This window comes from Rhinoderma darwinii, chromosome 5 (assembly GCF_050947455.1).
Source record: "Rhinoderma darwinii isolate aRhiDar2 chromosome 5, aRhiDar2.hap1, whole genome shotgun sequence".
NCBI classification, from domain to species: domain Eukaryota; kingdom Metazoa; phylum Chordata; class Amphibia; order Anura; family Rhinodermatidae; genus Rhinoderma; species Rhinoderma darwinii.
Window position 1 is genome coordinate 136,269,819 of NC_134691.1, and position 26,273 is coordinate 136,296,091.

A 26,273-nucleotide genomic window follows, 5' to 3' on the forward strand; every position below is an offset into this window, starting at 1 on the left:
TTATATAGATTAAAATGGTTTTAAAGGACAGAAATTCACTTTAAGGTGCGTTTACCAAGATAGCAGTTTACGTTAACAAGGCTGGTATTAACAAAAGCAGGTGGATCCCAAGTTGGCATTTTGTTCCAAACAGAAGAGGGAGGCATTACTATTTGTAACCGTGTAATGAATTGGTTTAAGAAACCCGACAATTATGTCATTAACATTTATTTTAACAGACACCACATGCAGATATACATATAAACGCAAATCATGACCATTAAAAGTTAGTGTTCTGGCTTTATTTAACATCTTTTAAAATACAAATGTATAAAAACACTGATAGCTATGCATTTAGATTTGAGGCCTTAAATAAAGAAAAATCAATCTGGAATGTATTGTATATATTTCATGATTTAGTCCTTGTTCTCCACCCAAAGAATAAAGAGGTTTTTAAAGGCAAATTCTCTGGGCTATTATAAATGACACAAAAGTGGCAAAAAAATATTAAAAATGACCTTTTTGATATTTAGTGGTATTTTATATTCAACAACAAGCAGACAATTTAAGATGACTGCACAAAACAATTAACAAACCAAATGTTTAAGGGTCTATTCACACCGTATTTGGAGTATTTCCCAACGTATACCTCCGACATAGGCTCCAATGGTAGAAAAAAAAAAAGTATGCTGCGTGGTATATTTTTTTGCAGAAGACTGCACTACTCAATACAGTTGAAAAAAACCCAAAACAAAAACAGTTAAGGGCCTGTTCACATCAGCGTTGGCTTTCCATTCCAGGGTTCCGTAAGAGGTTTCCGTCGGGTGAACCTCGCAACGGAAAGTTTACTGCGCTATTGATTCCGTCGGAAAAACGTAAACCTGCCGGAACGGTGACGAACAGAAACCATTAGCAATGTTTCCGTCACCATTGATATCAATGAAACGGAAGCTGTGGTTTCAGTTTGACTTTCCGTTGCGGGGTTCACCCGACGGCTTTCCGTTCCGGGGTTCCAACGCTGATGTGAACAGGCCCTTACAGACCTACCAGCCTGATAGAGGCCAAAAGGATGCTCTTTTGGTATTCCCTGGGTGAATGGGGGCCTATGAATAAGTTTAACCTATGCGATGGGAGCATATGCCAAGCAGACACTGGAGTGTGAATTCAGCCTAACACAAAAATCCAAACTGACGGTACTGATGCGGTTTGTATACTATAAAGTAAACAGCGCTGATTTTGTTTTTTGTTTTATTGTAAAATAAGATAAATATTTTGTCAAGAATATTTTTTTCTTTTTCTAAATTGTAACAGGGTTGATGAACACATTTCTTGCAATCCTTGAGATCAGTCACCACTTTTTTTTTTTTTTGCGGTTTTTAGAATTCCTAAACTCCCACAGTGTAACAATACGGCATATTTATTGTAAATTAAAACACATTGGAAGATGTTGGAAGCACAATGATCCATTATTTCAGGGATGGTCTTAACAGGACTTAGACACGATCTGATTTAGGCAGCATAACATGATTCACAAACCACAATATTCACAGACAGAAAAAAAAAAAACGCATTGACACTCGTGGTGCACGGAGTATTTTTCTCCATTTACTGTAGCTCAAACATGATTGTTTTCTCAGAGTTTACCACAGTTGACCAGCAAGTGGAGCTGTTGAGCCAAGTAACCATGATGCAGTTTGCATTGGCTCCCTAATTGAAGACATCCTAGACTGGAAAAAAATATAGTTAGAAACCTAAACCTGGAGGGAACTAATAAGAGCTCTGAATTTTGCATGTACTGTTAACATGGTTATTATAGAGAAGTTGCAGGCCACCACATAAGGAACGTACCACAGAAATACTGAGTAGTTTCAGATTAATAACCAGATGCTGTGACCAGATTCTACTTACTGTTTCAACAGTACAAAGCCCTGCATGTATTAAACATAAAATGAGCTACATTTTCTACTCCTGTAGATTCACTATGAAAAGAGAAGTTTGGTAATGTGCCCCGTGAAGAAGCAGAGGCGAACAGCTTCACACCGGCAGGCACAAAACAGCATCCAAGCAAATCACTTCCCAGTACTAGCATGGAACTGGAAAATATACTTAGGGAACATAATGTACCATTAAACTGCTCAACATCAAAGTCACAGGCAAATGTTCAGATTTAAGCATTTCTCCTTTAAGACAAGTACCCTGTATGCCAATGAACCCATTGACAGACGATACCAATCATTAAAGTGTAATCACAGTGCCATCCTCCTCAACCCCTCCCTTGGGTATAACCAAGCTATTCCTTGGGTCAGCCTTTAAACTGCTCAGAATTTTGTGGATGCTTCCATTACTTTCCCGACCAGAATGGTTAAGAGCCATGTCCCTCTCTAATCTGTGGCTGAGGCTGCTGCCGTTGATTCTGGAAAGGCTGCCGGAAGGTAGACTGTGAGATTTGGGAATGTTGCGTGGCTCAAGGCTACCTTCAATGACAATATCAGCGTCATCGTCACTCTCCATGTCATCAGGGTTAAAATTCTGTAATAGGTGAGCAGATGGTAAGCTGTGGTGACTGGCCGTGCTATCTGTCGATTGCCCAGAGCTGCCAGACATCCGGCTACTCCGGATTACATTGTTTCTTTGGTTTGCAGGTTTGACAGTGATAATTAGATTGTGGCTGTTGGCAATCATCATATCTGTGACCTGGTCAAGAGTCTTTCCAGCTACCTCAATGCCATTGACTTCGAGCACCTCATCATTTACAGCTAGCAGCCCAGTGCTCTCTGCCAATCCACCTGGAACCATCCGAGAAATGAATATCCCTGGTACTTTCTCCAATCCATGAGGGGTAACTCTGACACTAGTTCCATCACGAATATAGAATCCCAGAGGTTTTTCACATCCATGCCTGTACAATCTCACGCGTCTATGTGTCTCAGGAAGTATGTCCACATCAATGATGGAGGAGACTGGTCTAAAGTCATGAGGCATGCTAATGTTGATATGAGGTTTCTTATGGCGAAGGCTGTCATTCCGTAATGCCACCAAAGCATTTTTCTTCTTTCTGTTCAATGTTGCAGACCCAAAGGTGCTGTAGTCAACTTCTTCTGCAAATAGATGGGACAAAATATTAGAATAAAAAAAACACATTGCAGCAACCATATAGAATGCTAATCTAGTCTACGAACAAGATCTTCATGACAGAATGGGGTCAGAAATGAGAAAGGAAATTGAGAACATTGAGCATATCAAATTTACAAGTAAAATGTTCCAAATCATTAAAGGAGCTTACCGGGACTTAAAGAGACCGTCAACTTCAAAAACCTACCTAAACTACAACAAACAGTTAAAGGGTAACTAAACTTTTTAAAAAAAACTTTTGATGTGTCATAGTGACATGTTAGAAGCTTTGATTGGTGGGGGCCAGAGCACTGGGACCCCCACTTATCGCTAAAACAAATTGGCAGAAGCACTAGGGTGAACGTTGTGACTTAGTTTATGACTGGCTTTCTTCGGAGAGCCGTGCGAGCAGTGTAGGGGCTCAATAGAAAGTCTTTGAGCCCCTAAACTGCTCGCTCGGCTTCTTTTAGCGATCGGTGGGGGGTCTCAGTGCTCCGGTATTATAGTTTAGTTTTTTTTTTCAAAGTTGACAGTCTCTTTAAACATTAATGACCTATCCTTAGGCTAGACCATCAATGTTTAATCTGTGGCAATCTGACCCCCAGAACCCCCGCTAATTAGCAGCATGAAGGGGTCACACTATACAAGTGTGGCTGTGCCTGGTACTGCAGCTCCGTTCCATTCACGAGCTACTATGCCTGTGCAAACAATGAAGGGGATGTGGAGTGGTGGAGGTCCCAGATGTCAGCCCTCCACAGATTTTTAGAGGCTATGTCACTAGTTTAGTAATGTCCTATCTCTCAGATAATCTACTACACGCTGTCACATGGATAATGCTAGTGAAAATTGTGTCCCAAAACGTTTATTATTTTAAAAGTGATGAGCTTTTTACTAAATATGTAAATGAGCCTTTATTACACAAGTGGGAGGCAACAGCAGCGATTCTGAGGTGGAGCTACGTCACAGCCTGTGACTCTGTCCTATCAGCATGCAGCTGCTTCACACACAGTATGAGAGACTGAGGCTGAAGGGAAGGGGGATCACTTCAAATAGCCATATATCTGGCTGTGGACCACCAAGAACAGCAGTTCTGGTGGCATATGAAAGATGAGATTCTAATCCTTCATATGACACCAGCAGTTCTAGCTGTGACACAACCGGAGATATCGCCAGTTGAATACACCGTCTGAAATGGGAGCTTTACTATAAGATCAGGCTGTGTTGCTGGGCAGGGAAGGGGGAGAAGCTGTATGCGGATTGGACAGAGTCATGCAGAAAACATTACACTGCCCAGAGTCAAAAGAAAGAGTCACCTCCTATTTGGCTATTAGAGCCACATTAGAATATTTTGAAAACTACTCATAACTTAAAATAAACATTTTTTTAAAACAAATCACACGTTAGTTATCAGCAGCAAAGCGCCTATTAGATTAGTTAGGAGATAGGGAATTAATAAACTGGTGACAGAGCCTCTTTAATGTTTAAAGAGGTTCTGTCACCAGATTTTGCAACCCCTATCTGCTATTGCAGCAGATAGGCGCTGCAATGTAGATTACAGTAACGTTTTTATTTTTAAAAAACGAGCATTTTTGGCCAAGTTATGAGCAGTTTTGTAGTTATGCAAATGAGGCTTGCAAAAGTCCAAGTGGGTGTGTTTAAAAGTAAAAGTCCAAGTGGGCGTGTATTATGTGCGTACATCGTGGCGTTTTTAATACTTTTACTAGCTGGGCGCTCTGAAGAGAAGTATCATCCACTTCTCTTCAGAACGCCCAGCTTCTGACAGTGCAGATCTGTGACGTCACTCACAGGTCCTGCATCGTGTCGGCCACATCGGCACCAGAGGCTACAGTTGATTCTGCAGCAGCATCAGCGTTTGCAGGTAAGTCGATCTTACCTGCAAACGCTGATGCTGCTGCAGAATCAACTGTAGCCTCTGGTGCCGATGTGGCCGACACGATGCAGGACCTGTGAGTGACGTCACAGATCTGCACTGTCAGAAGCTGGGCGTTCTGAAGAGAAGTGGATGATACTTCTCTTCAGAGCGCCCAGCTAGTAAAAGTATTAAAAACGCCCCGATGTACGCACATAATACACGCCCACTTGGACTTTTAAACACACCCACTTGGACTTTTGCAAGCCTCATTTGCATAACTACAAAACTGCTCATAACTTGGCCAAAAATGCTCGTTTTTTAAAAATAAAAACGTTACTGTAATCTACATTGCAGCGCCTATCTGCTGCAATAGCAGATAGGGGTTGCAAAATCTGGTGACAGAGCCTCTTTAAGCCCCAGAAAACCCCTACATGGGTTTGTTATCTTAAAAAGAATTGTACAAATAGGTACACAATAACTTTAGCAAAGGATCATCTCTAGGGAAATTTGGCTTATTACAAAATTGCATTTCATGTGACCATAATATAGCATTATTTTAGCGCTGTATTATGGCCACAACACCTGGATTCCCCCCACACGTCTATTGAACGGAACTTAGATTACCCTAGTTATCGACGTTCAGTTTGGTAGAATGATGGGAGATCCAGGTGTTGCAGCATTGTAAAACCAACCTCATGCCTGAATTGCACCCTTTGCCACTGGTAGCAATATGATTACTAGGGAAAAGCAGATGCAGGAAAATTTGCCCGTAGTTGCTCTCCCTTGCCCTTCAAGCAGAATGCTGAGAGTGTGGAAGGAAATCAGAGGAGAACATACAAACTCTAAGCAAATGTTGCCCCTGGTTGGATCCAAACCTAGGACCCCAGTGCTGTAAGGCACAAGATCTGACCACTAAACCATCGTACCTCCCAATTGCAGGTTATTCATGGAGTATTTAGAAAGTGAATTGTTACAAAGTGATTGTGTGAGCCCTTACTCCGCAGAAAGCTTGCAATAGCTGAAATGCCTATTGTGACTTTTACACAACTAAAGTGAAATAAGCAGATAGATTTTGGGCTTAAAGTATTACCTAGAAGCCATTTTTTGCAGAGTAAAAAGAGGTTTTCCCCACAGAATTAAGGTGCCGCAGTGCTACTTAAACACGGTTTGTGCCACTGATTTTTCCTGCACATCAGTGGTCCCGGTTACCCGTTGTGCAGGGAACTCCTAAACAGCCCTACTCTCAGTCCCTTTGTATTAGGGATCAGTGGGTAATCGGATGTCCAAGCAATATGCCATAATATTACTAAATGGGCATACCCTGTTTATCAGGTCGACCAATAGAAAAATACTGGTAAGAAGATATACCCAGATCACCAGGAGAAACATGAGGATATTGTAAACCACAATTAAAGCCTAGGTTTTTTCCAGTTTATAAAAACATGAATAAAAAAAGAAGAAGAAGAAAACAGACTGAAAGAGAGGGGGAAAAAACTGTTGACAAAAGGTTGGCAGAACAGAGTAGGATGTCATTGTTAGCAGAGATTTTATCAGTCCATCTGTCAGGTCCAGTCATGTCACAAGCACAAAGACACCACAACATGGATTAACAAATCCACCGATGGCATACCAGCACACAAAATACATGGAATAAAAGGGGTAATGTAACGTACAATGCATACATGCAAACGTATAGATAAAATAATAGCGTCTAATATTCTAATACCTGCATTCGTTTTTTACTAATGTAATCCTATTCGTGTACACAGACATACCGCATAAGTGAGTATAACAATCCCGCCACAGAGTACAGTATTCCGCAGACCTCGGTCTTGTCACATTAAAGCAGACCATACTCAAGATTAGAATCGGCCACAATGGGACCAGTCACGTCAGATCATTTATACCACAAACTGACCAACATACTAGAGTAAACTGGCAGATCAAGGACACAGGTTTTAGACAATTTCAGCCATTGACCTGCCGAAAAAAATCCCACATGACCTATTGCATTTTCAGCAGACATTGGCCATCATTCCCATACAATTTTAAAACAATGATCAGTCAAACTCTGCCACTATGAATGACTTTCATCTCATTTGTATGGCCAACTTTTCTGGGAAAATGGATGAGGTCTACTGAGGGCGCTTTAGTTTCTGCATGTCAATCCAAAGTTTTATAACCATCTATTTATATTCCATAATTCGTACAGCAACAACATTTACGCATTCACGTAAACACACAAACTACCTGGACATCCCATTGTTAGCAAATTAATAGCATCCCCAATAGCAGATTTAGGATTATCACAAGTTTTAGTCAGTCTTTAGATTTCTTCTACAAATGGACTGATTGTTTGAACTGTAGAGCACCCTTAAAGAGGCTCTGTCACCAGATTATCTCCTACATAATGTGATCGGCGCTGTAATGTAGATAACCGTTGTTTTTATTTTGAAAAATGATAAATTTTAGATTTATGCTAATTCGTTTCTTAACCCCTTTAGGACACAGCCTGTTTTGGCCTTGTGGACACAGATGATTTTTGCAAATCTGGCATGTGTCACTTTGTGGTAATAATTCTGGAATGCTTTTGCCTATCCAAGCGATTCGGAGATTGTTTTCTTGTGACATATTGTACTTTATGTTAGTGAAAAAAATTTGGTCGATAAATTCAAAATTTATTTGTGAAAAACTTCAAATTTTGGCAAAAATTTGCATTTTTCTAAATTTAAATGTATTTGCTTGTAAAACAGATAGTAATACCACACAAAATAGTTACTAGTTAACATTTCCAATATGTCTACTTTATGTTTACATCATTATTTTTCACGTCCTTTTATTTTTCTAGGACGTTACAAGGCTTAGAACTTTAGCAGCAATTTCTCATATTTTCAAGAAAATGTCAATAGGCTATTTTTTCAGGGACCAGTTCAGTTCTGAAGTGGCTTTGAGTGCCTTTCTATATTAGAAAGTCCCCATAAATCACCCGATTTTGAAAACTGCACCCCTCAAGGTGTTCAAAACCACATTCAGAAAGTATTTTAACCCTCTAGGTGTTTTACAGGAATTAAGGCAAAGTAGAGGTGAAATTTACAAATTTCATTTTTTTTGCCAAAATTCATTTGTAATAAAAAAACATCTGTAACACAGAAGGTTTTACCAGAGAAACGCAACTCAATATCTATTGCCCAGATTCTGCAGATTTTAGAAATATCCCACATGTGGCTATAGTGTCCTAATGGACTGAAACACCGGCCTCAGAAGCAAAAGGAGCACCTAGTGGATTTTGGGGCCTCCTTTTTTTAGGAATATATTTTAGGCACCATGTCAGGTTTGAAGAGGTCTTGTGGTACCTAAACAGTCTAAACCCCCCAAAAGTGACCCCATTTTGGAAACTACACCCCTCAAGGCATTTTTCTAGGGGTATAGTTAGCATTTTGACCCCACAGTTTTTTTGCAGAATTTAGTGGAATTAGTCTGTGAAGATGAAAATCACCTTTTTTTCTATGGAAACATAGAATTTATTCATTTTTACAAGGAATAAAGGAGAAAAAGCACCCCAACATTTGTAAAGCAATTTCTCCCGATTATGGCAATACCCCATATGTGTCATAAATGAATGTTTGGACCCACAGCAGGGCTCAGGAGGGAAGGAGCACCTTTTGGATTTTGGAGCACAGATTAGGCTGGATTGGTTTTCAGTGCCATGTCGGGTTTGCAAAACAGGGAAACCCCCCAAAAGCGAACCTATTTTGGAAACTACACCCCTCAAGGAATTTTTCTAGGGGTATAGTGAGCATTTTGACCCCACAGGATCTCTTTTAGAGCGAAGGTGACCAAAAAACAGCGATTTTGGCGCTTTAAATTCTTTATTTCTTACAGCGTTCACCGTGCGCAATAAATTACGTTTTACTTTATTCTGCCGGTCGGTACGATTACGGCGATACCATATGTGGACATTTTTTTTAAAGTTTTGCAGGGTTTGCACAATAAAATTTCATTTCTATAAAAGAATTTATTTTCTGAGACACCCTATTCTGAACCATCACTTTTTTATTTTTTCGTCAAAAAAAGCTGTGGGAGGTCTTGTTTTTTGCGGGACGGGTTGTAGTTTTTATTGGTACTATTTTGGGGTAAATGCGACTTTTTGATCACTTTTTATTCTATATCTTGGGAGGGGTGGTGACCAAAAAATATCGATGCTGACATAGTTTTCCGTTTATTTTGTTTGTGGCGTTCACCGTGCGGAAAAAATAACATTATAGTTTCATCGTTTGGGTCGTTACGAACACATTGATACCAATTATGTGTACTTTTTTTTTTCTTTAACGGTTTCATTTTTTCCCTATAATAAATGACTTATAGGAAAACAAAAATACTTTTATTTTTACACTTTTCTAAAACATTTTTTTTTTTTTTTTACACTTTCTTTTTTTTACCTGCAGCTCTGATCGCTGCTAGAATACATTACACTACCTAGGTAGTGTAACGTATTCCAACTGTCAGTGTGACGTCCCAGTCACTCTGACAGTTAGTCCACGAGGGCCAGCCAGAGGCTGGTCCTCAGGCTTCCATACGTGGCAGACCCGGAGGCCGTTGCCTTGCCTCCGGATGCCATCACAAGCATCAGCAGTCCCCATAATTGCATGGGGGCATGTCATGAGGGATCGTATTTCCTTCCACCCTACATGTGATTAATTACATTTTTAGTTGCTTTGTGAGGTAGCCTACTTGCGGTGTTTAACTGTCCCGCGAGATTTACTTACAATCCATTATCGTGTAGCGCTTACCTTCTCCTATTTTGGCAGTCTGGGCGAATTGTCCCTGACTTCTACTGCGCCTGCGCGTGCGGTTTGATGCGGCCGATGATGACCCCTGGTTGTCAGCTGACGGCGGGGGGTCACATGGGCAGGTGTCACTAATCGTGAGGGTGTGGGGATTGGTCAGTTCATGTTTGCCGCTAGAATACGAGGGGTGGAGTTTAGCGTTTATAGTAACGTAGCGCCTGCAATGAAGTATGCCGTTGACATCAATACGTGCATCTTTGCCGTGACGCACAGCAGAATATCTGCTGTTAAAGGATTCTATCGCTGGTGTGAAGGCCAGAGTTACCATTATACGGACCCCTGAGGATGAGTACCTGAAACGCGTAGGGTCGTTGTACTGTTTATGGAATGTTTGCATTGGGGATAGTCATATCGTGTTACACCCAGCACTAGGAGACCCGATCTATTCGGACGCCTGTGCTTTATTTTGGGATTGTACTACTGATGTGCCCTGGATATATGCTGTTTCCAGACATAATATTGTTATAAACACCGAGTTAGATGTATCACAATGACTCAGTGTTTTTTGTTTAATACGTTTTTTAACAATCACGGTGGGGCTTATGTCACAGTGGTGTGTTACCCCTGTTTTTAACTAGTTACTAATTAAAAGGTATTTTTTACTTTATTGTTACTTCAGTGAACTATATAATTTACTCATATTGTGGGAGCACAATTAGATTTCTATCAAACTAGACAGTGAAATTACATTTAATCCATACAGTTAATAATTTCAGTTTATCTAGGTATGGCAGCCTTTGCACTTTCTGAATTAAACACAGATGGGTGGATGAGTGAGGCCAAAAGCGTCTTTTCAGAGTGTGAACTGACGTATACAGTTCAGGGTGCATCTCTCAAATCCACCTTTAAAAATCTTAATAGACTGCACAAAGATTATACTAGAAGTTGGTGGGAGATCCAGAGTCTGGAAAACTATTTAAAGAATAAGATAGTTCCCAGAGGTCTCAGGGTCCCCATTTTCCCAGCATTAAGATTAAAAACCGCTAATATTAAAGAAAGGTGGGAACAGGAGATTACAGGGAGCTCACTTAGGCTGATGCAGATCTTGGTAGAGGAAGAAAAAGTCCAGTTTGACTTTATTAGTGTTGAGCTTAAAAAAGAGATTGAGGCAGCCAAGTCCTTGGTAGATACCCCAGGTTTTGAAAAAAAGGACAAAATCCTCCAACAAACTTTGGAAAGGTTTACTAATCATCTTAAGGAACGAAAACACTTCCAATTCCAGAGAGACCTACAGGAATTTAGGGAGAAAAAAGCGTATGATTTTGTCACTACACAACAACAGCAATATCAACAGACCAATAGGGGGCCGAGGGAATCTGACCCTTCCACATCAGAGAGTGAAACTACAGACTCTGAAAGAGTGGGCCCATTCTTTGGCGGTAGTGGTGGGAAACATAAATTTAGGGGAGGAGCAAGAAGTAGAAATAGAGGCCGTGGGAGAGCCTCTTCTAATAGTGGCAATAATTTTTTAGCCAACAATCCTCCCATTTCCCGCTATATGCTGAGGGGTCAAAAGGATTAGTGAAGGGGAATAACATGGATAGGCTTCAAATCATTAACCTTTCTGAATATAATTTGAGTGCATCAGAGATTACACTATTAGAAAAGGGACTTTCCTTTGTCCCTACAGTTAAATTTGACTCATTTTCGTGGATAAAAGATCTCAATTTATTTGCTCGCAAACTTAAATGGATAAAATTTTTTAAACACCATAATAGAAAAAAATGCATGGAATTAGGCCTAGAGGAGTCTGATATGGAAGGTCTTTCGGTCCTTGAGGGGCTATTAGAGGAATCTGGACGCACTCCAGGTATAGGTCCCTTCACCAACCTTAAAATGAAGAGTAGGAAATTGCCACCTATGGGAGACTTTACCAATGTGGATTTATTTGTGGATATGGTGGGAGATGAGATCAAAAGTCTCAGTCAGGATAGCAGGGGAATGGATAATAATTTGTCTTGGTCTGAACGATTAGCTCTGACCACTTTAGAGAAAAAAGAGAATATTGTTCTCAAATCATCCGATAAAGGTGGGAACATTGTGGTCATGAGCAGGGATGGCTATAAGAAGATGTGTGAGGACATTTTATTTAACCATGACTGCTATACCATTTTAAAGGATAACCCCACGGCATTATTCAAGAAAGAGTTGCTGAGCATTTTGAGTGATGCAAAGAGCAGATCTTTGATTAGTGCAGGGGAATTTGGGTTTTTATACCCACAATTTCCTGTTATGGCGTGTTTCTATAGCCTGCCCAAAATCCACAAAGGTTATCCTCCTTTACGTGGCAGACCTATTGTTTCAGGCATAAATAATTTAACTCAAAATGTGAGCACGTATGTTGACCAAGTGTTGCGTCCCTTTGTTTTGAGTCTCACATCATATGTGCGTGACACAATGGATGTCCTGAAACAGATTGATGGCATTTCCCTGGAGAAAGATACAATTTTGGCGAGTCTGGATGTCGAGGCGTTGTATTCATCCATACCGCACAAATGTGGCTATAAAGCGGTCGAGTACTATTTGGGATCTAGAGGTACCCAGTTTGTAGCTCATAACCAGTTTGTCATGCAGTTATTACAGTTTGTTCTTGAAAGAAATATATTTATTTTTGAAGACAAAATTTTCCATCAGAAATGTGGTACTGCAATGGGGAGTCCTGCTGCTCCCACCTATGCAAATTTATTTCTTGGCTGGTGGGAGGAGACAATTGTCTTTGGGGACAAATTTGTCAATTGGACTTCATCTGTTGGATTATGGATTAGATATATTGATGACGTGTTGATCCTCTGGAACTCTACAGCGGATGAGTTCCATAATTTTGTAGCAGCCCTCAACAAGAATGATGTAGGACTTAAATTCACATGTGAGATCAGTGAGAAAGAATTGTCTTTTTTAGATTTGAAAATCACAAAAACATCAGATGGCACAATCCACACTAAGGTACATAGGAAAGAAACAGCAACAAATAGTTTCCTGCAATGGAATAGCTGTCATCCCCATTCCCTCAAAAGTGGCATACCAAAAGGCCAATTTATGAGAGTACGTAGGAATTGTAGTTCTATGGGTGATTTTGAGTTCCAGGCCAAGGAGCTCAAAACAAGATTGAAGGACAGAGGTTTCCCCGAGAGGGTTATCAGGAAGGCCTATGAGGGAGCAAGGGATGCTGATAGGCAATGTCTTCTGGTCCCTAAAAAACGGAAAGAAGAACAGGTCACAAGACTCATAGGTACCTATGATTCCAAACAAAATGATATTATGCAGATACTGAATAGGTATTGGCGTATTCTCAGTTCTGATACAGATCTGGTAGATCAAATCACACAGAGGCCGTCTGTCACCTATCGGAGAGGGAAAAATATAAGGGACAGAGTCATGCACAGCTGTTTTGACCCCATTTCACCTAGGGGCACGTGGCTGGACAGACAAATACCAGGCACTTTTAGGTGTGGTAGTTGTAAAGCCTGTGATTTCATTTTTAAAGGTAATAGCTTCACTAGCGTCACCACACAGAAACAATACACTATTCGGGATTATGTCAATTGCAAGACTGCGGGAGTGGTCTACCTAATCACATGTCCATGCCCCCTTAACTATGTGGGAAAAACAGCACGACAATTTCGTCGCCGTATTAGGGAGCATGTTGGAGATATTGTCCATGATAGGGACACCCCAATATCTAAGCATGTGCATGCCAAACACCAAGGCCAGGCAGCATGTTTAAAGTTTCAAGCTATTGAACTTGTTAGACCCCCCAAAAGAGGAGGTGATTGGGATAACCTGATTTTACGCAAAGAAGCACAATGGATCCACAGACTGGAATGCATACATCCAGCAGGTTTAAATGAGCAGACTAATTATACATGTTTTATTTAACACTCCGTATGGACGACCTATCTCCCTTGGGTTGCCCAGGGGGTGGGTGAGTTCATTTTTGCCTAACACATGTAGGTTTGAGATGGCCCTATTGGTCTGCCGTTTTTTAACGGCGATCGTCTCTCGGTCCCCCATGTCATGAGGGATCGTATTTCCTTCCACCCTACATGTGATTAATTACATTTTTAGTTGCTTTGTGAGGTAGCCTACTTGCGGTGTTTAACTGTCCCGCGAGATTTACTTACAATCCATTATCGTGTAGCGCTTACCTTCTCCTATTTTGGCAGTCTGGGCGAATTGTCCCTGACTTCTACTGCGCCTGCGCGTGCGGTTTGATGCGGCCGATGATGACCCCTGGTTGTCAGCTGACGGCGGGGGGTCACATGGGCAGGTGTCACTAATCGTGAGGGTGTGGGGATTGGTCAGTTCATGTTTGCCGCTAGAATACGAGGGGTGGAGTTTAGCGTTTATAGTAACGTAGCGCCTGCAATGAAGTATGCCGTTGACATCAATACGTGCATCTTTGCCGTGACGCACAGCAGAATATCTGCTGTTAAAGGATTCTATCGCTGGTGTGAAGGCCAGAGTTACCATTATACGGACCCCTGAGGATGAGTACCTGAAACGCGTAGGGTCGTTGTACTGTTTATGGAATGTTTGCATTGGGGATAGTCATATCGTGTTACACCCAGCACTAGGAGACCCGATCTATTCGGACGCCTGTGCTTTATTTTGGGATTGTACTACTGATGTGCCCTGGATATATGCTGTTTCCAGACATAATATTGTTATAAACACCGAGTTAGATGTATCACAATGACTCAGTGTTTTTTGTTTAATACGTTTTTTAACAATCACGGTGGGGCTTATGTCACAGTGGTGTGTTACCCCTGTTTTTAACTAGTTACTAATTAAAAGGTATTTTTTACTTTATTGTTACTTCAGTGAACTATATAATTTACTCATATTGTGGGAGCACAATTAGATTTCTATCAAACTAGACAGTGAAATTACATTTAATCCATACAGTTAATAATTTCAGTTTATCTAGGTATGGCAGCCTTTGCACTTTCTGAATTAAACACAGATGGGTGGATGAGTGAGGCCAAAAGCGTCTTTTCAGAGTGTGAACTGACGTATACAGTTCAGGGTGCATCTCTCAAATCCACCTTTAAAAATCTTAATAGACTGCACAAAGATTATACTAGAAGTTGGTGGGAGATCCAGAGTCTGGAAAACTATTTAAAGAATAAGATAGTTCCCAGAGGTCTCAGGGTCCCCATTTTCCCAGCATTAAGATTAAAAACCGCTAATATTAAAGAAAGGTGGGAACAGGAGATTACAGGGAGCTCACTTAGGCTGATGCAGATCTTGGTAGAGGAAGAAAAAGTCCAGTTTGACTTTATTAGTGTTGAGCTTAAAAAAGAGATTGAGGCAGCCAAGTCCTTGGTAGATACCCCAGGTTTTGAAAAAAAGGACAAAATCCTCCAACAAACTTTGGAAAGGTTTACTAATCATCTTAAGGAACGAAAACACTTCCAATTCCAGAGAGACCTACAGGAATTTAGGGAGAAAAAAAGCGTATGATTTTGTCACTACACAACAACAGCAATATCAACAGACCAATAGGGGGCCGAGGGAATCTGACCCTTCCACATCAGAGAGTGAAACTACAGACTCTGAAAGAGTGGGCCCATTCTTTGGCGGTAGTGGTGGGAAACATAAATTTAGGGGAGGAGCAAGAAGTAGAAATAGAGGCCGTGGGAGAGCCTCTTCTAATAGTGGCAATAATTTTTTAGCCAACAATCCTCCCATTTCCCGCTATATGCTGAGGGGTCAAAAGGATTAGTGAAGGGGAATAACATGGATAGGCTTCAAATCATTAACCTTTCTGAATATAATTTGAGTGCATCAGAGATTACACTATTAGAAAAGGGACTTTCCTTTGTCCCTACAGTTAAATTTGACTCATTTTCGTGGATAAAAGATCTCAATTTATTTGCTCGCAAACTTAAATGGATAAAATTTTTTAAACACCATAATAGAAAAAAATGCATGGAATTAGGCCTAGAGGAGTCTGATATGGAAGGTCTTTCGGTCCTTGAGGGGCTATTAGAGGAATCTGGACGCACTCCAGGTATAGGTCCCTTCACCAACCTTAAAATGAAGAGTAGGAAATTGCCACCTATGGGAGACTTTACCAATGTGGATTTATTTGTGGATATGGTGGGAGATGAGATCAAAAGTCTCAGTCAGGATAGCAGGGGAATGGATAATAATTTGTCTTGGTCTGAACGATTAGCTCTGACCACTTTAGAGAAAAAAGAGAATATTGTTCTCAAATCATCCGATAAAGGTGGGAACATTGTGGTCATGAGCAGGGATGGCTATAAGAAGATGTGTGAGGACATTTTATTTAACCATGACTGCTATACCATTTTAAAGGATAACCCCACGGCATTATTCAAGAAAGAGTTGCTGAGCATTTTGAGTGATGCAAAGAGCAGATCTTTGATTAGTGCAGGGGAATTTGGGTTTTTATACCCACAATTTCCTGTTATGGCGTGTTTCTATAGCCTGCCCAAAATCCACAAAGGTTATCCTCCTTTACGTGGCAGACCTATTGTTTCAGGCATAAATAATTTAACTCAAAATGTGAGCACGTATGTTGACCAAGTGTTGCGTCCCTTTGTTTTGAGTCTCACATCATATGTGCGTGACACAATGGATGTCCTGAAACAGATTGATGGCATTTCCCTGGAGAAAGATACAATTTTGGCGAGTCTGGATGTCGAGGCGTTGTATTCATCCATACCGCACAAATGTGGCTATAAAGCGGTCGAGTACTATTTGGGATCTAGAGGTACCCAGTTTGTAGCTCATAACCAGTTTGTCATGCAGTTATTACAGTTTGTTCTTGAAAGAAATATATTTATTTTTGAAGACAAAATTTTCCATCAGAAATGTGGTACTGCAATGGGGAGTCCTGCTGCTCCCACCTATGCAAATTTATTTCTTGGCTGGTGGGAGGAGACAATTGTCTTTGGGGACAAATTTGTCAATTGGACTTCATCTGTTGGATTATGGATTAGATATATTGATGACGTGTTGATCCTCTGGAACTCTACAGCGGATGAGTTCCATAATTTTGTAGCAGCCCTCAACAAGAATGATGTAGGACTTAAATTCACATGTGAGATCAGTGAGAAAGAATAGTCTTTTTTAGATTTGAAAATCACAAAAACATCAGATGGCACAATCCACACTAAGGTACATAGGAAAGAAACAGCAACAAATAGTTTCCTGCAATGGAATAGCTGTCATCCCCATTCCCTCAAAAGTGGCATACCAAAAGGCCAATTTATGAGAGTACGTAGGAATTGTAGTTCTATGGGTGATTTTGAGTTCCAGGCCAAGGAGCTCAAAACAAGATTGAAGGACAGAGGTTTCCCCGAGAGGGTTATCAGGAAGGCCTATGAGGGAGCAAGGGATGCTGATAGGCAATGTCTTCTGGTCCCTAAAAAACGGAAAGAAGAACAGGTCACAAGACTCATAGGTACCTATGATTCCAAACAAAATGATATTATGCAGATACTGAATAGGTATTGGCGTATTCTCAGTTCTGATACAGATCTGGTAGATCAAATCACACAGAGGCCGTCTGTCACCTATCGGAGAGGGAAAAATATAAGGGACAGAGTCATGCACAGCTGTTTTGACCCCATTTCACCTAGGGGCACGTGGCTGGACAGACAAATACCAGGCACTTTTAGGTGTGGTAGTTGTAAAGCCTGTGATTTCATTTTTAAAGGTAATAGCTTCACTAGCGTCACCACACAGAAACAATACACTATTCGGGATTATGTCAATTGCAAGACTGCGGGAGTGGTCTACCTAATCACATGTCCATGCCCCCTTAACTATGTGGGAAAAACAGCACGACAATTTCGTCGCCGTATTAGGGAGCATGTTGGAGATATTGTCCATGATAGGGACACCCCAATATCTAAGCATGTGCATGCCAAACACCAAGGCCAGGCAGCATGTTTAAAGTTTCAAGCTATTGAACTTGTTAGACCCCCCAAAAGAGGAGGTGATTGGGATAACCTGATTTTACGCAAAGAAGCACAATGGATCCACAGACTGGAATGCATACATCCAGCAGGTTTAAATGAGCAGACTAATTATACATGTTTTATTTAACACTCCGTATGGACGACCTATCTCCCTTGGGTTGCCCAGGGGGTGGGTGAGTTCATTTTTGCCTAACACATGTAGGTTTGAGATGGCCCTATTGGTCTGCCGTTTTTTAACGGCGATCGTCTCTCGGTCCCCCATGTCATGAGGGATCGTATTTCCTTCCACCCTACATGTGATTAATTACATTTTTAGTTGCTTTGTGAGGTAGCCTACTTGCGGTGTTTAACTGTCCCGCGAGATTTACTTACAATCCATTATCGTGTAGCGCTTACCTTCTCCTATTTTGGCAGTCTGGGCGAATTGTCCCTGACTTCTACTGCGCCTGCGCGTGCGGTTTGATGCGGCCGATGATGACCCCTGGTTGTCAGCTGACGGCGGGGGGTCACATGGGCAGGTGTCACTAATCGTGAGGGTGTGGGGATTGGTCAGTTCATGTTTGCCGCTAGAATACGAGGGGTGGAGTTTAGCGTTTATAGTAACGTAGCGCCTGCAATGAAGTATGCCGTTGACATCAATACGTGCATCTTTGCCGTGACGCACAGCAGAATATCTGCTGTTAAAGGATTCTATCGCTGGTGTGAAGGCCAGAGTTACCATTATACGGACCCCTGAGGATGAGTACCTGAAACGCGTAGGGTCGTTGTACTGTTTATGGAATGTTTGCATTGGGGATAGTCATATCGTGTTACACCCAGCACTAGGAGACCCGATCTATTCGGACGCCTGTGCTTTATTTTGGGATTGTACTACTGATGTGCCCTGGATATATGCTGTTTCCAGACATAATATTGTTATAAACACCGAGTTAGATGTATCACAATGACTCAGTGTTTTTTGTTTAATACGTTTTTTAACAATCACGGTGGGGCTTATGTCACAGTGGTGTGTTACCCCTGTTTTTAACTAGTTACTAATTAAAAGGTATTTTTTACTTTATTGTTACTTCAGTGAACTATATAATTTACTCATATTGTGGGAGCACAATTAGATTTCTATCAAACTAGACAGTGAAATTACATTTAATCCATACAGTTAATAATTTCAGTTTATCTAGGTATGGCAGCCTTTGCACTTTCTGAATTAAACACAGATGGGTGGATGAGTGAGGCCAAAAGCGTCTTTTCAGAGTGTGAACTGACGTATACAGTTCAGGGTGCATCTCTCAAATCCACCTTTAAAAATCTTAATAGACTGCACAAAGATTATACTAGAAGTTGGTGGGAGATCCAGAGTCTGGAAAACTATTTAAAGAATAAGATAGTTCCCAGAGGTCTCAGGGTCCCCATTTTCCCAGCATTAAGATTAAAAACCGCTAATATTAAAGAAAGGTGGGAACAGGAGATTACAGGGAGCTCACTTAGGCTGATGCAGATCTTGGTAGAGGAAGAAAAAGTCCAGTTTGACTTTATTAGTGTTGAGCTTAAAAAAGAGATTGAGGCAGCCAAGTCCTTGGTAGATACCCCAGGTTTTGAAAAAAAGGACAAAATCCTCCAACAAACTTTGGAAAGGTTTACTAATCATCTTAAGGAACGAAAACACTTCCAATTCCAGAGAGACCTACAGGAATTTAGGGAGAAAAAAGCGTATGATTTTGTCACTACACAACAACAGCAATATCAACAGACCAATAGGGGGCCGAGGGAATCTGACCCTTCCACATCAGAGAGTGAAACTACAGACTCTGAAAGAGTGGGCCCATTCTTTGGCGGTAGTGGTGGGAAACATAAATTTAGGGGAGGAGCAAGAAGTAGAAATAGAGGCCGTGGGAGAGCCTCTTCTAATAGTGGCAATAATTTTTTAGCCAACAATCCTCCCATTTCCCGCTATATGCTGAGGGGTCAAAAGGATTAGTGAAGGGGAATAACATGGATAGGCTTCAAATCATTAACCTTTCTGAATATAATTTGAGTGCATCAGAGATTACACTATTAGAAAAGGGACTTTCCTTTGTCCCTACAGTTAAATTTGACTCATTTTCGTGGATAAAAGATCTCAATTTATTTGCTCGCAAACTTAAATGGATAAAATTTTTTAAACACCATAATAGAAAAAAATGCATGGAATTAGGCCTAGAGGAGTCTGATATGGAAGGTCTTTCGGTCCTTGAGGGGCTATTAGAGGAATCTGGACGCACTCCAGGTATAGGTCCCTTCACCAACCTTAAAATGAAGAGTAGGAAATTGCCACCTATGGGAGACTTTACCAATGTGGATTTATTTGTGGATATGGTGGGAGATGAGATCAAAAGTCTCAGTCAGGATAGCAGGGGAATGGATAATAATTTGTCTTGGTCTGAACGATTAGCTCTGACCACTTTAGAGAAAAAAGAGAATATTGTTCTCAAATCATCCGATAAAGGTGGGAACATTGTGGTCATGAGCAGGGATGGCTATAAGAAGATGTGTGAGGACATTTTATTTAACCATGACTGCTATACCATTTTAAAGGATAACCCCACGGCATTATTCAAGAAAGAGTTGCTGAGCATTTTGAGTGATGCAAAGAGCAGATCTTTGATTAGTGCAGGGGAATTTGGGTTTTTATACCCACAATTTCCTGTTATGGCGTGTTTCTATAGCCTGCCCAAAATCCACAAAGGTTATCCTCCTTTACGTGGCAGACCTATTGTTTCAGGCATAAATAATTTAACTCAAAATGTGAGCACGTATGTTGACCAAGTGTTGCGTCCCTTTGTTTTGAGTCTCACATCATATGTGCGTGACACAATGGATGTCCTGAAACAGATTGATGGCATTTCCCTGGAGAAAGATACAATTTTGGCGAGTCTGGATGTCGAGGCGTTGTATTCATCCATACCGCACAAATGTGGCTATAAAGCGGTCGAGTACTATTTGGGATCTAGAGGTACCCAGTTTGTAGCTCATAACCAGTTTGTCATGCAGTTATTACAGTTTGTTCTTGAAAGAAATATATTTATTTTTGAAGACAAAATTTTCCATCAGAAATGTGGTACTGCAATGGGGAGTCCTGCTGCTCCCACCTATGCAAATTTATTTCTTGGCTGGTGGGAGGAGACAATTGTCTTTGGGGACAAATTTGTCAATTGGACTTCATCTGTTGGATTATGGATTAGATATATTGATGACGTGTTGATCCTCTGGAACTCTACAGCGGATGAGTTCCATAATTTTGTAGCAGCCCTCAACAAGAATGATGTAGGACTTAAATTCACATGTGAGATCAGTGAGAAAGAATTGTCTTTTTTAGATTTGAAAATCACAAAAACATCAGATGGCACAATCCACACTAAGGTACATAGGAAAGAAACAGCAACAAATAGTTTCCTGCAATGGAATAGCTGTCATCCCCATTCCCTCAAAAGTGGCATACCAAAAGGCCAATTTATGAGAGTACGTAGGAATTGTAGTTCTATGGGTGATTTTGAGTTCCAGGCCAAGGAGCTCAAAACAAGATTGAAGGACAGAGGTTTCCCCGAGAGGGTTATCAGGAAGGCCTATGAGGGAGCAAGGGATGCTGATAGGCAATGTCTTCTGGTCCCTAAAAAACGGAAAGAAGAACAGGTCACAAGACTCATAGGTACCTATGATTCCAAACAAAATGATATTATGCAGATACTGAATAGGTATTGGCGTATTCTCAGTTCTGATACAGATCTGGTAGATCAAATCACACAGAGGCCGTCTGTCACCTATCGGAGAGGGAAAAATATAAGGGACAGAGTCATGCACAGCTGTTTTGACCCCATTTCACCTAGGGGCACGTGGCTGGACAGACAAATACCAGGCACTTTTAGGTGTGGTAGTTGTAAAGCCTGTGATTTCATTTTTAAAGGTAATAGCTTCACTAGCGTCACCACACAGAAACAATACACTATTCGGGATTATGTCAATTGCAAGACTGCGGGAGTGGTCTACCTAATCACATGTCCATGCCCCCTTAACTATGTGGGAAAAACAGCACGACAATTTCGTCGCCGTATTAGGGAGCATGTTGGAGATATTGTCCATGATAGGGACACCCCAATATCTAAGCATGTGCATGCCAAACACCAAGGCCAGGCAGCATGTTTAAAGTTTCAAGCTATTGAACTTGTTAGACCCCCCAAAAGAGGAGGTGATTGGGATAACCTGATTTTACGCAAAGAAGCACAATGGATCCACAGACTGGAATGCATACATCCAGCAGGTTTAAATGAGCAGACTAATTATACATGTTTTATTTAACACTCCGTATGGACGACCTATCTCCCTTGGGTTGCCCAGGGGGTGGGTGAGTTCATTTTTGCCTAACACATGTAGGTTTGAGATGGCCCTATTGGTCTGCCGTTTTTTAACGGCGATCGTCTCTCGGTCCCCCATGTCATGAGGGATCGTATTTCCTTCCACCCTACATGTGATTAATTACATTTTTAGTTGCTTTGTGAGGTAGCCTACTTGCGGTGTTTAACTGTCCCGCGAGATTTACTTACAATCCATTATCGTGTAGCGCTTACCTTCTCCTATTTTGGCAGTCTGGGCGAATTGTCCCTGACTTCTACTGCGCCTGCGCGTGCGGTTTGATGCGGCCGATGATGACCCCTGGTTGTCAGCTGACGGCGGGGGGTCACATGGGCAGGTGTCACTAATCGTGAGGGTGTGGGGATTGGTCAGTTCATGTTTGCCGCTAGAATACGAGGGGTGGAGTTTAGCGTTTATAGTAACGTAGCGCCTGCAATGAAGTATGCCGTTGACATCAATACGTGCATCTTTGCCGTGACGCACAGCAGAATATCTGCTGTTAAAGGATTCTATCGCTGGTGTGAAGGCCAGAGTTACCATTATACGGACCCCTGAGGATGAGTACCTGAAACGCGTAGGGTCGTTGTACTGTTTATGGAATGTTTGCATTGGGGATAGTCATATCGTGTTACACCCAGCACTAGGAGACCCGATCTATTCGGACGCCTGTGCTTTATTTTGGGATTGTACTACTGATGTGCCCTGGATATATGCTGTTTCCAGACATAATATTGTTATAAACACCGAGTTAGATGTATCACAATGACTCAGTGTTTTTTGTTTAATACGTTTTTTAACAATCACGGTGGGGCTTATGTCACAGTGGTGTGTTACCCCTGTTTTTAACTAGTTACTAATTAAAAGGTATTTTTTACTTTATTGTTACTTCAGTGAACTATATAATTTACTCATATTGTGGGAGCACAATTAGATTTCTATCAAACTAGACAGTGAAATTACATTTAATCCATACAGTTAATAATTTCAGTTTATCTAGGTATGGCAGCCTTTGCACTTTCTGAATTAAACACAGATGGGTGGATGAGTGAGGCCAAAAGCGTCTTTTCAGAGTGTGAACTGACGTATACAGTTCAGGGTGCATCTCTCAAATCCACCTTTAAAAATCTTAATAGACTGCACAAAGATTATACTAGAAGTTGGTGGGAGATCCAGAGTCTGGAAAACTATTTAAAGAATAAGATAGTTCCCAGAGGTCTCAGGGTCCCCATTTTCCCAGCATTAAGATTAAAAACCGCTAATATTAAAGAAAGGTGGGAACAGGAGATTACAGGGAGCTCACTTAGGCTGATGCAGATCTTGGTAGAGGAAGAAAAAGTCCAGTTTGACTTTATTAGTGTTGAGCTTAAAAAAGAGATTGAGGCAGCCAAGTCCTTGGTAGATACCCCAGGTTTTGAAAAAAAGGACAAAATCCTCCAACAAACTTTGGAAAGGTTTACTAATCATCTTAAGGAACGAAAACACTTCCAATTCCAGAGAGACCTACAGGAATTTAGGGAGAAAAAAGCGTATGATTTTGTCACTACACAACAACAGCAATATCAACAGACCAATAGGGGGCCGAGGGAATCTGACCCTTCCACATCAGAGAGTGAAACTACAGACTCTGAAAGAGTGGGCCCATTCTTTGGCGGTAGTGGTGGGAAACATAAATTTAGGGGAGGAGCAAGAAGTAGAAATAGAGGCCGTGGGAGAGCCTCTTCTAATAGTGGCAATAATTTTTTAGCCAACAATCCTCCCATTTCCCGCTATATGCTGAGGGGTCAAAAGGATTAGTGAAGGGGAATAACATGGATAGGCTTCAAATCATTAACCTTTCTGAATATAATTTGAGTGCATCAGAGATTACACTATTAGAAAAGGGACTTTCCTTTGTCCCTACAGTTAAATTTGACTCATTTTCGTGGATAAAAGATCTCAATTTATTTGCTCGCAAACTTAAATGGATAAAATTTTTTAAACACCATAATAGAAAAAAATGCATGGAATTAGGCCTAGAGGAGTCTGATATGGAAGGTCTTTCGGTCCTTGAGGGGCTATTAGAGGAATCTGGACGCACTCCAGGTATAGGTCCCTTCACCAACCTTAAAATGAAGAGTAGGAAATTGCCACCTATGGGAGACTTTACCAATGTGGATTTATTTGTGGATATGGTGGGAGATGAGATCAAAAGTCTCAGTCAGGATAGCAGGGGAATGGATAATAATTTGTCTTGGTCTGAACGATTAGCTCTGACCACTTTAGAGAAAAAAGAGAATATTGTTCTCAAATCATCCGATAAAGGTGGGAACATTGTGGTCATGAGCAGGGATGGCTATAAGAAGATGTGTGAGGACATTTTATTTAACCATGACTGCTATACCATTTTAAAGGATAACCCCACGGCATTATTCAAGAAAGAGTTGCTGAGCATTTTGAGTGATGCAAAGAGCAGATCTTTGATTAGTGCAGGGGAATTTGGGTTTTTATACCCACAATTTCCTGTTATGGCGTGTTTCTATAGCCTGCCCAAAATCCACAAAGGTTATCCTCCTTTACGTGGCAGACCTATTGTTTCAGGCATAAATAATTTAACTCAAAATGTGAGCACGTATGTTGACCAAGTGTTGCGTCCCTTTGTTTTGAGTCTCACATCATATGTGCGTGACACAATGGATGTCCTGAAACAGATTGATGGCATTTCCCTGGAGAAAGATACAATTTTGGCGAGTCTGGATGTCGAGGCGTTGTATTCATCCATACCGCACAAATGTGGCTATAAAGCGGTCGAGTACTATTTGGGATCTAGAGGTACCCAGTTTGTAGCTCATAACCAGTTTGTCATGCAGTTATTACAGTTTGTTCTTGAAAGAAATATATTTATTTTTGAAGACAAAATTTTCCATCAGAAATGTGGTACTGCAATGGGGAGTCCTGCTGCTCCCACCTATGCAAATTTATTTCTTGGCTGGTGGGAGGAGACAATTGTCTTTGGGGACAAATTTGTCAATTGGACTTCATCTGTTGGATTATGGATTAGATATATTGATGACGTGTTGATCCTCTGGAACTCTACAGCGGATGAGTTCCATAATTTTGTAGCAGCCCTCAACAAGAATGATGTAGGACTTAAATTCACATGTGAGATCAGTGAGAAAGAATTGTCTTTTTTAGATTTGAAAATCACAAAAACATCAGATGGCACAATCCACACTAAGGTACATAGGAAAGAAACAGCAACAAATAGTTTCCTGCAATGGAATAGCTGTCATCCCCATTCCCTCAAAAGTGGCATACCAAAAGGCCAATTTATGAGAGTACGTAGGAATTGTAGTTCTATGGGTGATTTTGAGTTCCAGGCCAAGGAGCTCAAAACAAGATTGAAGGACAGAGGTTTCCCCGAGAGGGTTATCAGGAAGGCCTATGAGGGAGCAAGGGATGCTGATAGGCAATGTCTTCTGGTCCCTAAAAAACGGAAAGAAGAACAGGTCACAAGACTCATAGGTACCTATGATTCCAAACAAAATGATATTATGCAGATACTGAATAGGTATTGGCGTATTCTCAGTTCTGATACAGATCTGGTAGATCAAATCACACAGAGGCCGTCTGTCACCTATCGGAGAGGGAAAAATATAAGGGACAGAGTCATGCACAGCTGTTTTGACCCCATTTCACCTAGGGGCACGTGGCTGGACAGACAAATACCAGGCACTTTTAGGTGTGGTAGTTGTAAAGCCTGTGATTTCATTTTTAAAGGTAATAGCTTCACTAGCGTCACCACACAGAAACAATACACTATTCGGGATTATGTCAATTGCAAGACTGCGGGAGTGGTCTACCTAATCACATGTCCATGCCCCCTTAACTATGTGGGAAAAACAGCACGACAATTTCGTCGCCGTATTAGGGAGCATGTTGGAGATATTGTCCATGATAGGGACACCCCAATATCTAAGCATGTGCATGCCAAACACCAAGGCCAGGCAGCATGTTTAAAGTTTCAAGCTATTGAACTTGTTAGACCCCCCAAAAGAGGAGGTGATTGGGATAACCTGATTTTACGCAAAGAAGCACAATGGATCCACAGACTGGAATGCATACATCCAGCAGGTTTAAATGAGCAGACTA

At 41.1% G+C, this 26,273-nt stretch overlaps 1 protein-coding gene across 1 annotated transcript in view; it reads right to left on the bottom strand.

The window, feature by feature from the left end:
• Positions 1–231: 231 nt before the first annotated feature.
• Positions 232–26,273, bottom strand: part of PARD6G (par-6 family cell polarity regulator gamma) — a 129,844-nt gene continuing 103,802 nt past the window's right edge. Inside the window, exon 3 of the mRNA XM_075828397.1 lies at positions 232–3,077. Coding sequence (XP_075684512.1) covers positions 2,215–3,077 — 863 coding nt within the window. The 3' untranslated portion in view covers positions 232–2,214. The remainder of the gene's footprint in view (positions 3,078–26,273) is intronic.